At 42.5% G+C, this 12,348-nt stretch overlaps 1 protein-coding gene across 2 annotated transcripts in view; it reads right to left on the bottom strand.

Annotated features, from left to right (window-relative positions):
• LOC115511098 (von Willebrand factor A domain-containing protein 8) overlaps positions 1-12,348 on the bottom strand; it is a 289,504-nt gene that overhangs the window by 44,887 nt on the left and 232,269 nt on the right. For both annotated transcript variants that reach the window (XM_030311601.1, XM_030311610.1), the window contains exon 31: positions 2,688-2,796. In XM_030311601.1, the coding sequence (XP_030167461.1) occupies positions 2,688-2,796 (109 nt within the window). The remainder of the gene's footprint in view (positions 1-2,687; positions 2,797-12,348) is intronic.

Genomic DNA, 12,348 nt, shown 5'->3' with positions numbered 1-12,348 from the left:
GATAACTTGGTATGTATTTGTCAACTAAATGAGCACCACTCCTTGTCCCTCGCAAGTTATCTTACTTTTCCTTAAAAGAAGAGAAAGACAGCCAGGATATAGATCCAGTCAGCTTTAGACACTGTCAGCGGCAGGACAGCTTTCCAATATAAACCCAAGTCTGCATGCTTGTAAGTGTGTGTTATGTAATATTACAGAAACTGTTTGTGTTGTAAATATAAATTAAATGCCTAGAGGACCAGGTAGATAATACTATAAAAAGTGGTGACGACTTTGGCTAGCTAGAGCAAACTTGCCTTGTCTAAATACATTCAAATTCAAGTTATTTAAAATATTGTGTTGGTCCTCAAAATACATGTATTGGCTAGATTCGGCCTCTGGGCTACCTCTGTTTTATAATGATGAAAATACTAGTAATCAGTTTCTTTTGTTCACTCACACATAACTTGGGCACTCAGAAGAGAATTCAATATTGGGAGCGGCAGTGCAGTATCGCATCGTGTCGTATCGTACACCTGTATTATATAATACAACACTGTACAGTTAAGCAGACAGGCTGAATTTGAATCCTGGCTCCAATGCACTAGTCGTGTGTCCTTGAAGGAAGTCCCTTAACTTCTCTGTGTCTCAGTCTCTTCATCTGTAAAATGGAGATACTAATACTACTTAGCTTCTTGGGACTTTCATGAAGCTAAAATGCTTAGAACAGTATCTGGTGGAAAATATAGAAGTGGTTGCTCTTACTATTATTAATTAGACAACCTCTCATCACATAGAATGAGGTCATTTCTAAGTTTCACAAGGTGGAAATTTTGAAAGCTTTTAGGCTTTTGTTAAATTATGTTACATTGACCTTTTCCCCCTTGGAGCCTTAACTGGTATAATAAATGAAAAGTAAGAACTCAGCATGTACTGCTTCCCTTACCAAAGTCCAGGTAGGTCATTTCCTTTTGGAAACACCATGACAACAGCCTATTAATTATAGTATGTTTACCCTTTTGATTTGAGCATATCTGACTTCATTTTCATTTGGAAACTGATGGTGGAAAATTTCTTCTTAGATGGTGTGATTGCTGGTTCTCACTCAGGGACAGCCTGTGGGCAGAGGGGACCAGTAACTGGACAATGACGATGAGCTACAGAGGTAGAAAAGCTATTTCTGTGACCTGACTCCCTTCCTACAGGTTCTCCTTAGGCATGGGTGGATCATGATTAGAGCTTAACACCTCCTAGGTGCTGAGATGACAACCATTCAGAGGCTGGTGTGAGCAGTCAGCATGAGTCACAGGGGCCCTCAGGGAAGTCCCATGGGGGTGGAGAGGGCAACAGGGGGGAGCTCTTCATGACCTCTACTTCTGAGAGCCTTTAACTTGTATGACTTAAATGAAAACACTGGTCAGAGGTTCTAGACTTCAAGGCATCATCTTGAAGCTAGTCTCAGGCAACTTAAATCAGCTCCTATGGTATGGGGAGAACAAGAAAGGGAGGGGCTCAGGTGATAAAAGAGGGATCAGGTGATTTGGGTCAGAACTCTGTTCAATGTAGAGAATTCTGAGGGAGAATGACAGACAAAGAAGTTGAAGCAAAAAAGACTCGGCAGATAGAAAAATAAAGGCTGGGGGACGCAAAAGCAGGGTCTTCAGTCTGGACAGAGGTGAGCTAGTAGATTGAAGGTGATTAACAAGCGAGACCCTCAGCTCCAGAGTAGTCCACTGCTGGGAAATGTACATCAGGCCAGCTCATTTCACAACGCATTCCACATGGATTAAATCGTGCTGCCTTGACACTGATTTCGAGATCAAAGGACATTTCTAAAAATACCCTTTCTTTAAAGCTGATGCTTGATGAATAAACAGAACAGGCAAGAAGTCTACGGGCCTATTTGATAGCACATTGTCTCAGCACAGAAACCCATTTCCTCCCGAGGCTGTCAAGGCCAAGAGGCACACACCATCCTTCGGGAAGGAGAAGCATGGAGCTCGTGCCAACACGAGACAGAGATAAGATCAGACGGTGCACACACAGTCTGGCCCTATTCCTGCGGCCCAGCAGATGTGTGTGTCCGGCTGCTGCAGAGGAAAGAGGAAGGCAGCAGTCATGGGAACAATGCTCTCATCAGGCAGCCAAGAGGAAGGAACGGACCACGGCCATCAGTTCAAACTGCAGCCGACTCTCTTATCTCAAAATCCTGCATCCTCAACACACTCACTTCTGAGATGTGGAAGGCGAGGACCACTTCTTTTCCAAGTCAGCTGGGCAAGAAAGAATTTGCTATAGATTGCTGGCATGATCCCAAGGGCATGGAATTTAGAAGGGGTTAACATTTTTAATGAATACATTCTTCAGACCAGGGCTTGTGTGCAGCACTTTACAATTGTGATTTCATTCAATCCTCACCACAACCTGGTAAGGCAGGTAGTATTTTCCAATTTACTGATGAAGCCACCCTGGGAGGGTCAGAATGGTCTTCGGTCACAAGGTGGCAGCATCTGTGGGGCTCCAAAGGCTAGAGCTTTGTCACGTGTTGATGTCACACTGGGACTCAGGGCAAAAGCACAGTCCCGCTGACTAACGGGGGAGGCAGAGAAAGGAAGAGGTCCCTGCGCCTTCTCAGGGGTGGTGTGCATTCTACCTGGGCTTGTGAAGTTTTGGGAAGCTCGACCCAGGAGGATGCGGGTGCTACCAACCTGTTCCGCCAGCCCAAGTATTCCCGCCCACGTGGGGCATGTTGTCTGGGTCCTCCTTCCCGTGTTTGGGGGAACTCACGTCTTCACCACTATCTCTGTTGATTGTTATCTACAAACGAAGAATTGAGACATTATCACTATCTCATGAGCAACCCCAGAGACTGCAGGACAGAAAGAAGAATAACCTCAGGCAACAGGACACAATAGATGCTGTTTAGAGTTTGGCAAACAACTTCATCAGATTTCACATCCATTTAGTTGGCAAGGAGACATTTGATTTAAAAAAAAAAATTCTTTGAAAAAGCAAAAAAAGAAAAGAAACTGGGCTGAGTTATAGCTTCGGAATTCTCTTGGGGCAGCACGTGCCTCGAGCAACCACACCAGGAACAACAAACACCTTCGAGAAGCAGGGAAAGTGTATCTCACCAGAGACTGACACTCTCTGGACGGTTTAAAAGGATCACTGCCCAGCTGTTCCAGCTGAGTCTCAGCAGATACACGTTTACCTATTTAATTTTCAAAGACATTCAATCCTTTTGAGAAATACTTTGTATAACACATGTGGAAAACAAAAATAGCAAATGTATCTGTGTGTGCTGCAGTGGTATATTAAAGTTATACACACAGAAACTAAAAACTGCTTACTTATTTTCTGGACCCTCTCTAATTTATTATGGTACTTTGTAGCTTTCCTAATTCACCTTTATTTTAATACAGGATTTACTATTCCTGCAATGGCAAACAGAATAAGCTGCACTTTAGCCCTCTTCTGTGATGGCCTGTGACTCACTGGTCCCTAATTTCACTCAGCACAGATTCAGCAAAAGGGCTGATAATCACCCAAGAATTCCAGTCATACTAAGTTCATTCAGTGGATACCGTTCCACGATAAAAAGAACTCAAAGCAGTCACACTTCATGAATCCTATGAGTCTGCTGTTAAATGTAATGGTTTTCAGGGCAGACCAAATCAAATATGCATTTATTTGTTCAAAAAGTCTTCTGGAAGATGTTCTGGCAGGACATCGTACGAAGTAGAAAGCCATGGAGGATTGGTCACTGCTCTCTAATTGCTGAGGGTAGAGCAGGGTGGGGCTTGCACCTGGACCAGAAGCATGATGCTAGGTTAGTCTTTAGAGCTGACCCATTCCTTGTTAGTGCCTGGACTTTCATTCTAGATGTTGGATTAATGAAGGTAGGTGGGTAATATAGAGTCTTTGCAAGTAAAATGGCTATTAAGAATGAATTCAAGGGGCGCCTGGGTGGCGCAGTCGGTTAAGCGTCCGACTTCAGCCAGGTCACGATCTCGCGGTCCGTGAGTTCGAGCCCCGCGTCGGGCTCTGGGCTGATGGCTCGGAGCCTGGAGCCTGTTTCCGATTCTGTGTCTCCCTCTCTCTCTGCCCCTCCCCCGTTCATGCTCTGTCTCTCTCTGTCCCAAAAATAAATAAAAAACGTTGAAAAAAAAAATTAAAAAAAAAAAAAAAGAATGAATTCAACATAACTTCCCTTGTCTATGTCCAGACTAGTTAATTTCAAATGTTACACCATCGTAAAGAGATTTCTGCCAATAGCTTTGGCAGCATTAACAGGGTTTTGGCCACAATTTTAGCATACTTTAAGAAAATTCAGCAGCCGGGACAAGACAATTGATACGAATTCCACACACACAATCATGCTCTAAAAATGGGGGAAAGTAAATATTTTCTCCTTTTTAAAATTAAACTATGCAGAAAAGCTAGAAACATTCAGAGAACAAATAAACATTTAAAAAACTTTCCCAGAACTTGTCATCACTTTCTAACTTGTCCAGAGGTAATATAAGAGATAAACAGTAGATTAAAATACATATGAACTATAAGAATTCTAGGCCAGCGCTAATCAATAAAATTTTCTATGTTGATAGAAATGTTTACAGCTGTAGTATCTAATATGATAGCTATTAGCCCAATGTGGCTACTGAGTACTTGAGGACATGAAGTTTACATTTTATTTAGTTAACTAAAATTTAAATTTAAATAGCCACATGTGGCTAGTGGCTTTTTCACTGGACAGCACAGCACAAGGACAAGCTTGCCTCAGCCCAGCAGATACTGTTTGGAGCACTTTGGAGCATTCTGTAGACGTTCTCCATGAGAAATGAGAAAAACAAGGAACATTTAAAAACTGGGATAGTGTATTATTCTGTTTTGAATTTAAGAAATCTATATAAAAGCTATAACTAGCTGAGCCTGGGTGGCTCAGTTGGTTAAGTGTCCGACTTCAGCTCAGGTCACGATCTCACAGTCTGTGAGTTCGAGCCCCACATCAGGCTCTGTGCTGACAGCTCAGAGCCTGGAGCCTGCTTCAGATTCTGTGTCTCCTTCTCTCTCTGCCCCTCCCCCCGCTTGCACTCTGTCTCTCTCTCAAAATAAAGACATTAAAAAATATTTTTAAACCTATAACTATAGTCTAACAGGTTTTTTTTAAAAACAAATACAATGGAACTTACATATTATTATTACTATAATAATAGTATAAGCTTTTTAAAAGATGCTTTGATTACAACAATATTATCACTGCTCAAAACAAATTATGGACTGCTTCTGGAAGGATCTACAGAGTCCATGACAGATTCTTCTTTAATATCTTTAATGGTGGAAAATATGTATTAAAACTAGGCTTGATTTTAATTTTTTTTAACGTTTTATTCATTTTTGAGACAGAGAGAGACAGAGCATGAACGGGGGAGGGTCAGAGAGACGGAGACACAGAATCTGAAACAGGCTCCAGGCTCTGAGCTGTCAGCACAGAGCCCGACTCGGGGCTTGAACTCATGGACCGTGAGATCATGACCTGAGCTGAAGTCGGCCGCTCAACCGACTGAACCACCCAGGCGCCCTGGTTTGATTTTTAACAAACAGTAAAAGGATACTTGGAGTTGATTTCTGGTATAAACTATTTTCTAACTTGCTATGTACCCTTTGGCAAGCCAATTGACTTCTCTGGCCCTCAACTTTCTCATCAGAACTAAGGGAGTTGAACTCAATGATTTCTGCCATTTTGCCTAGTGTTGAGATGCTCTGATTTCAGTGATTCCAAACCTTGTAAATAAGGTGATCAATCTGTGGCTTTAGTCAAAACAAGGTACACTTACACAATGATGAGACTAGTTTGCTTATAAGAGTTGTGAGTCTTCTTTAGGCCAATTCTCAAAGATGAAGTTCCAAAAATGGTGTCAGCAATGACAGCATTATTGGAAAAATTGTTCTGAATATCATTCTTCACTTTAGGGGTGTGTGTGTGTGTGTGTGTGTGTGTGTGTGTGTGTGAAGTGGGCATGTGTATTCAGGTATGTTGTTTAAAAATAAAAAAAATTCAGGGGCGCCTGGGTGGTTCAGTCAGTTAAGCGTCCGACTTCAGCTCAGGTCACGATCTCACAGTTTGTGAGTTCGAGCCCTGCATCGGGCTCTGTGCTGACAGCTCAGAGCCTGGAGCCTGCTTCGAATTCTGTGTCTCCTTCTCTCCCTGCCCCTCCCCCACTTGTGCTCTGTTTATCAAAAATAAATGAATGTAAAAAAAATTCAATAAAAAAACTTCAGAAGAGAAAAAGAAAGCAAATTCCTATGTGTCTAGTAACTTTAACAAAAATTAGTTTTCTTCTTTAGATATTTCCTACAATCCAGATATTCTAGTGTAAGAGAACAGTCTTTAATTTTTTTATTGTTTTCTTTTATTTGAGAGAGAGCGTGCAAGTGGGGAAGGAAGCAGAGGGGGAGAGAGAGTATCTTAAGCAGGTTCCATGCTCAGCATGGAGCCTGATGTGGAGTTCGATCCCACAACCTGGGATCATGACCTGAGCCAAAAGCAAGAGTCTGATGCTCAACCGTGCCTTGAGAACAGTCTTTAACGAACAAATACTAAAAATGATGGCACAAGATAAAAGGAAAAGCCCTGCAAATTGTCCCTCTGTGACCTCCGAAATCATGCTCTTGGAGTTGCAAAGACACTCAAAATGGGCCATCATGGAGGCAGAAAATTGGCTATGAAATTCCCGGAGAGAAAGGAACTGGTATGTTCTTTGCCACCTGTGTCTTCCCAGGCCATCTGCTGGGAAAGGGAGATGGCCTTGCGTACATTGCTAACAAGACAGCCATATACCAATCCCAAGTGGGAGTCTAGAGATGTTTCAAAATCGACAAATTCTTAACAATAATTATCAGCCCAAATGTGATTTATTCCAGAGAAATACATACCACAAAATTCCAGGACACTTACTTAAAAAAAAAAAAAAGCATTTTGGGAAGTTTATCTAATTTTGTGCCACTTTATGAATGCTATTAGACTCACAGGAATATATTTCTCTAGCACATCTGCCAAGGGGTTTTCAAAGGCATTTTAGGGCATCTCTTACATGAATTGACAATGATTCATAAAAAGTACAAGGCAGGAAGTCTAGGTCAGTCCAACCCAGGACAGAAACTGAAACAGATACTTGGGAAGGCCTATCATTTGAGGAAGCTTGTCTCCTGGGGACAGACATGTGCCATGGAGCCACTGGTCATTCTGAAAGTTGATAAACTACTGAATACTTTGAAGTTTGTGTTGAGGATTTGGAATGCATTTCCTATGAGGGATGGTTTCACCTAGAAAGAGTTCAAGTAAATCATTCCAATTACTGAAATAGGCATTACTATATTCATTAAATGGATCAAAATTTCCCCCAAACCACAAATATCATGGCCCCTTACAGCTTTTGATGCAAACTGATGCATGTGCCAAGACCTCTGATGTGTTTCTCACGGCTGACACAATCTACTTCCGTTTAGGGAAGTGTGCTGTAATCCTAAAAGCTGTAATCCTACGAGTCCTCTTACATATGAATTAGATTGGAAAAAAACCATGAATCTTGTAACATATAACTCATAAAAATGTTCCAGAGTAAAGCAACCCAAAGTCAGAGCAGGGAAGGGACATGACTCACTAAAACCTTGTAATTCTGGGCAAGGCTCATATATTTTAGGCTCCTCCTCAAGTTCAGGATTTTTAAAAACCATCAGTAAAATGATATAAATAGTCAGATTATAATGCTGGAAGAAGAGTTAGCCCTTGGAGGTATGACTGGCCACCGTAGCTGATTCTCATTTTCCAGTGGGAGACTAGGTGGGGCACAGCAGATATTTCTAGCTGCCTGCCCAACACCCATCCACTCCCTCCTTCTTCTTTTTAAATGGGAGTCAGATGAATCATTGTTGACTGGGATTAAACATAGCATTCCCTTTTGCCAGTGCCTGGTTTAGGGAAAGGCATGAGACCTGAGATGGAAGAGAAAGTCTATCAGGAGGTTTCTGGGAAAGATCTTCCTCCCAGGTAAAAGGAGAGCTCTCTCGCTGCCCCGGATGCACTGCCCCTCTCTGCCCCGGAACACGCACGCACTTGCTGCCTTGGGAAACAGAGTCAGGATGTGATGCCCAGAGCTGCAGCCTACATCTGATAAACCACGTGGAAATAAGTCGAAAGTGGCAGACGGAAGGATGGAGGAGCTAATGTCTCCAAATGGCACTGTTGAGCTGCTGAACCAGCCCGGAGTCATGTAACTCTGGTCTTCCACATAAGCAAATCATAAATGTCCTTATGGTTTAAGCTACTGTCAGTTGGGTTTTCTGCTACTTGGAGTCAATTGCACGCACATTAATAAATTCATATGTTGAAGGCTGTATGACGGGCAGCAGGGCGGAAGCTATTGTCCTGACCTTTTGGAGGATGTCCTATTTCTAACAAGAAGACATTATTTGCATTCTTGCAAAGAATCAAAATTGTCACAATAATATCAGCAGAGAAATCCTACTTAATATAGTTGCCTACAATTTTCTTGATTGATTCACAGGCAACTGAATGAACGGATTTATTCATTCTCTTACGCAAACATTTCTGGGTATGTTTATGGTACATCTGCTATTTACTGGGACACAGAGATACATGAAACAGGATCTTTGCTTCTAGAAGGATACTTATAAAGGGGAACAAAGTCACAGCACAGGGTGATGCAGGCCATAATAAGGCACTGAGCATACTAGCCTAAAACATATTACTGTCTGAGGTTATTCTTACAGATTAGAAATTGCCTTGACAGACACAATGATAGACACATTACTATGTCTTGAGGAATGATGATGGTCTTTCATATGAAGATAACTGGCTTAAAAAAAAGGTGACCCTCACCTAATTTTCATAAATAACATGTAGCTTCTATAATGAAATGCATGACAAAGATCCCTTTGTCCATAGGTACCTTCTATGGGTTTCAATTTCAATCTCTGGCAAGCCATCAACTTTGAAGAAGTTATCTTCAGTTCTTCCCTGGCTGGTGGCAACATTTGCTTTCAAATACTCAGTGACCCCTTGCCTTCTTTAATCCCTGTTCATTCTCACAAAGCAGGGGAGGACCTGATTTTTGCTCATTGATGTTAAGAAATTACACTATAGCTGATATACATCCATACTGAATAACCCCAAAGGGTATTCACATTGTAAGTGCCTTTATCACTAATCGAGAAATTAGGTCTTTCTTTTGTTTTAAAGTCTAGGAAGAAGCAAACAGGCAGAGGTCACAAGTGAACATATGGGGCAGGGGTGGGGTTATACTAAGTCTGTTCCCTGGCCCTGAAGACAAATGCCTCTTAGGGTGATTGTAATACTACATGTAGTATTAGTAGTACATGTAGTAATAGTCTGTGAAGACTTCTGGCATAGAAAGGGTTCCCGTCCTTTCTCATGGGCTTTTTCAAGCCAACAAGCAGCTCCTTTCTCCTGACTGTGGGCTGGACCCCTTGGCCCACCTCCCCAGACTCAACCAAACTCTGTCTTACCCTCCTCCTTTCTGCTTGAACACTCCTAGAGACTTGGGTGTATTTTGTTTTCCGGCATGAGTGTTGTGCTTGGTAAGTATTTTTAAACATTTGAAATGATAATCTAAAACATCTCTCTTCCTCTATCTGATATGATGTTCTGGAACACATACCTATATATATCCTATGTTATTTCTTTATCTGAGTTTACAGTTTCTGATAAAGAACTTTCTCACTGAAATGCCCCTCTTCACTAAGTCTATTATTATGCAACAAAAATACCCAGTCTGATTAAAATAAATGACACTGTAAAGATTTCACAGCTTCGGCTAAAAGGGGGGGCAACATATCAGTTTACTATTTTATTTTACATTTTATTACCCGACAGCTGTAGTTGGCACAGTGGCTTATACGTACATCCTTAAACATAATAGATGCTTAATAAATATGTTAAATGCACATGTGTGAGGCTGCTCGCAACAGAAATGAGTTTAATCTTCTGTGTACAAACCTCTCCACAATAAGCTGTCAGCTGGGTGTCTGCTGGGACTCTTCCTGGCTCCTTCCTGCCAGCCTCTAATTGGCAAATAGCACAGCAGGGTTCAGCCATGGGCAACAGAGCCGTCTCCTCATAGAGGCAGGAAACACATGGCCCTGTGGGCTCGTGGTTGTTCTTAACTCCTGATCCTGCACCTCTCTCCGCTTGACTCTGATCCCTGCAAGGCCTCAGCTCAGTTTCTGGCTGGACCTGTCACTGGGCCTGGGATGACTCCCTGTCATGGGTAGTGGCCTCCTTGCTCTCTGACCCAGATAGAGCTCTTTGAATGGCCGTCCAAAATAAAATTACAAGGTTGCAGAATCCATCCAAAGCAACCTCTCACTTTACTTAGAGTATTTATTCATCTCTTTCTTCTCTTTAAATTCAAATAGAAACAAAAGACGAGGAAAACTTTAAAAAAAATGTTTATTTATTTATTTTGGGGCACTTGGGTGGCTCAGTCAATTAAGCATCTGACTTTAGCTCAGGTCATGATCTTGGAGTTCCTGAATTCAAGCCCCACGTCAAGCTCCATGCTTTCCTGCTCATGTTCTCTCTCTCTCTCTCTCTCTCTCTCTCTCTCTCAATAAATAAAGAAATTAAACTGTGTAGTTTGTTTATTTTGAGAGAGAAAGAGAGAGAGAGAGAGAGAGAGAGAATGAGGGAGGAAGGGAGGGGCAGAGAGAGAGAGAGGGAGAGAGAAAGAATCCCAAGTAGGCTCCAGCTGTCAGCACAGAGCCTGACATGGGGCTCGATCCCATGAACCACGAGATCATGATCAAGAGTTGGACGCTTAACCAACTGAGCCACCCCGGTGCCCTGAGATGAAGGAGGCTTTTGGAAAATGTGAGAATATGGAACGCACATGAGGGAATTGGGAGGATGTTTCATGGGAAAAGAGGCTGTAGTTACAAACAAATCTTTAAGGGAAACCAAATGTTGTTATCATTGTGCGTAGGTGAGTGTCAAAAACACATGTTGAGAAACCACAAATAACTGGCATGGCGGCAGTTTCCTGGCACGGAAACGCACCCCCTCCTGCTGCCACCTGCCAGCACATCCAGTGATCTGAGCGTCCTCATGGAATCAAGTGCTAATTCAATTCAGAGACAGCAGAGGCAGGGCAAACCGTCAGGTCTTTACATGTTCCACCCTTTCTATTTTTGCCTCTTTTGTTTTCAGGAGGCTTCGACAGGTTAACATTCAACACTAGAGTAAATTCAAACCCGGTTGTCCGATGTCCATAGTCAAGGCAAAGGTTAGTGATGCAAGGTCACCTCAACTACAGCAAATCGTGCGCAGCTGCTTTGGTTTTGTTAAATATGAGAGGTGGTCCTGGCAAGAGACAGCTACTGCCGTGGACTTTTATCATTACTGCGGCGAAGTGATCTCTCGTGCCATTTCCTGGCCAGGTGATTTCAGTCTTAGACGGAACTTTTGTGTTCTAAGACACACCATCTATTTAGCAATTTTTAAAGCTATTGTGCTTTCCATGTCAACAGGATTCTCTGAGGTGCTGTGTAGCTAAGGAACCGGAGGGATGGACAGAAAAGCCATTCCTACCACTAGAGTGGTTAGAAGCAAAAGGGGCTTTTAATATGACCTACGTTCTAAAAATTCTTGGAAGCAATGATCACAGCCTCATGCAAATGCATTTGACATAGGAATTCTCTGAAAAGAGGAGCGCTAAGTGAATCAGTGCTGGCAGGTCCTTATAGCATAGTTCCTGTGGAGTATCAAACACTGGCAACCGGTTTTCCATTTTCTTTGTTTCCGCTGAAGTCACATTCTGCCGATTATTTCTTCCAGTTATCCTGCAGACAGGCTCAACATCTCAGGCTCTCATAATGTTTCTATGGTATTGCCTACTGCCATTTACCCTGGGCTTCCTTGACCTTTTCCTCAGGCACATGCGGTTCCTGTGGAACCTGCGCTGTGACATCTGGCAACGCATCGTCCTTTGCTTCCAATAGGACCAACATTCTCACACACTTTGACAGCCACTCTGGGCCAGAAGCAGTCATCAGAACACAAAATCAACGGCACCAAGAGAGGCCAGAGAGAAATAAGCTGCACGTGCTGCACACACACAAAACTCAGGATGCGGTGTTACGTTGCTCATTCGCTGGGCACTTATGGTTTGGGGCTCTAAGGCTCACTGAGCGAGGGAACATTCCAGGCTGCTGCACTAGCTCAAATGGGCTGAAAGTGTAGAACACTATGTGGAACCTGGGCAAATACACATGTTAAGTGATTGTGATGTGCATTTTTGTGAGTATGTTTTTAAAAGAAAAGATTTC

Source organism: Lynx canadensis, chromosome A1 (assembly GCF_007474595.2).
Source record: "Lynx canadensis isolate LIC74 chromosome A1, mLynCan4.pri.v2, whole genome shotgun sequence".
NCBI classification, from domain to species: Eukaryota; Metazoa; Chordata; class Mammalia; order Carnivora; family Felidae; genus Lynx; species Lynx canadensis.
The sequence above is the reverse complement of the archived record's forward strand: the minus strand, read 5'-3'. Positions and strand labels throughout refer to the sequence as shown.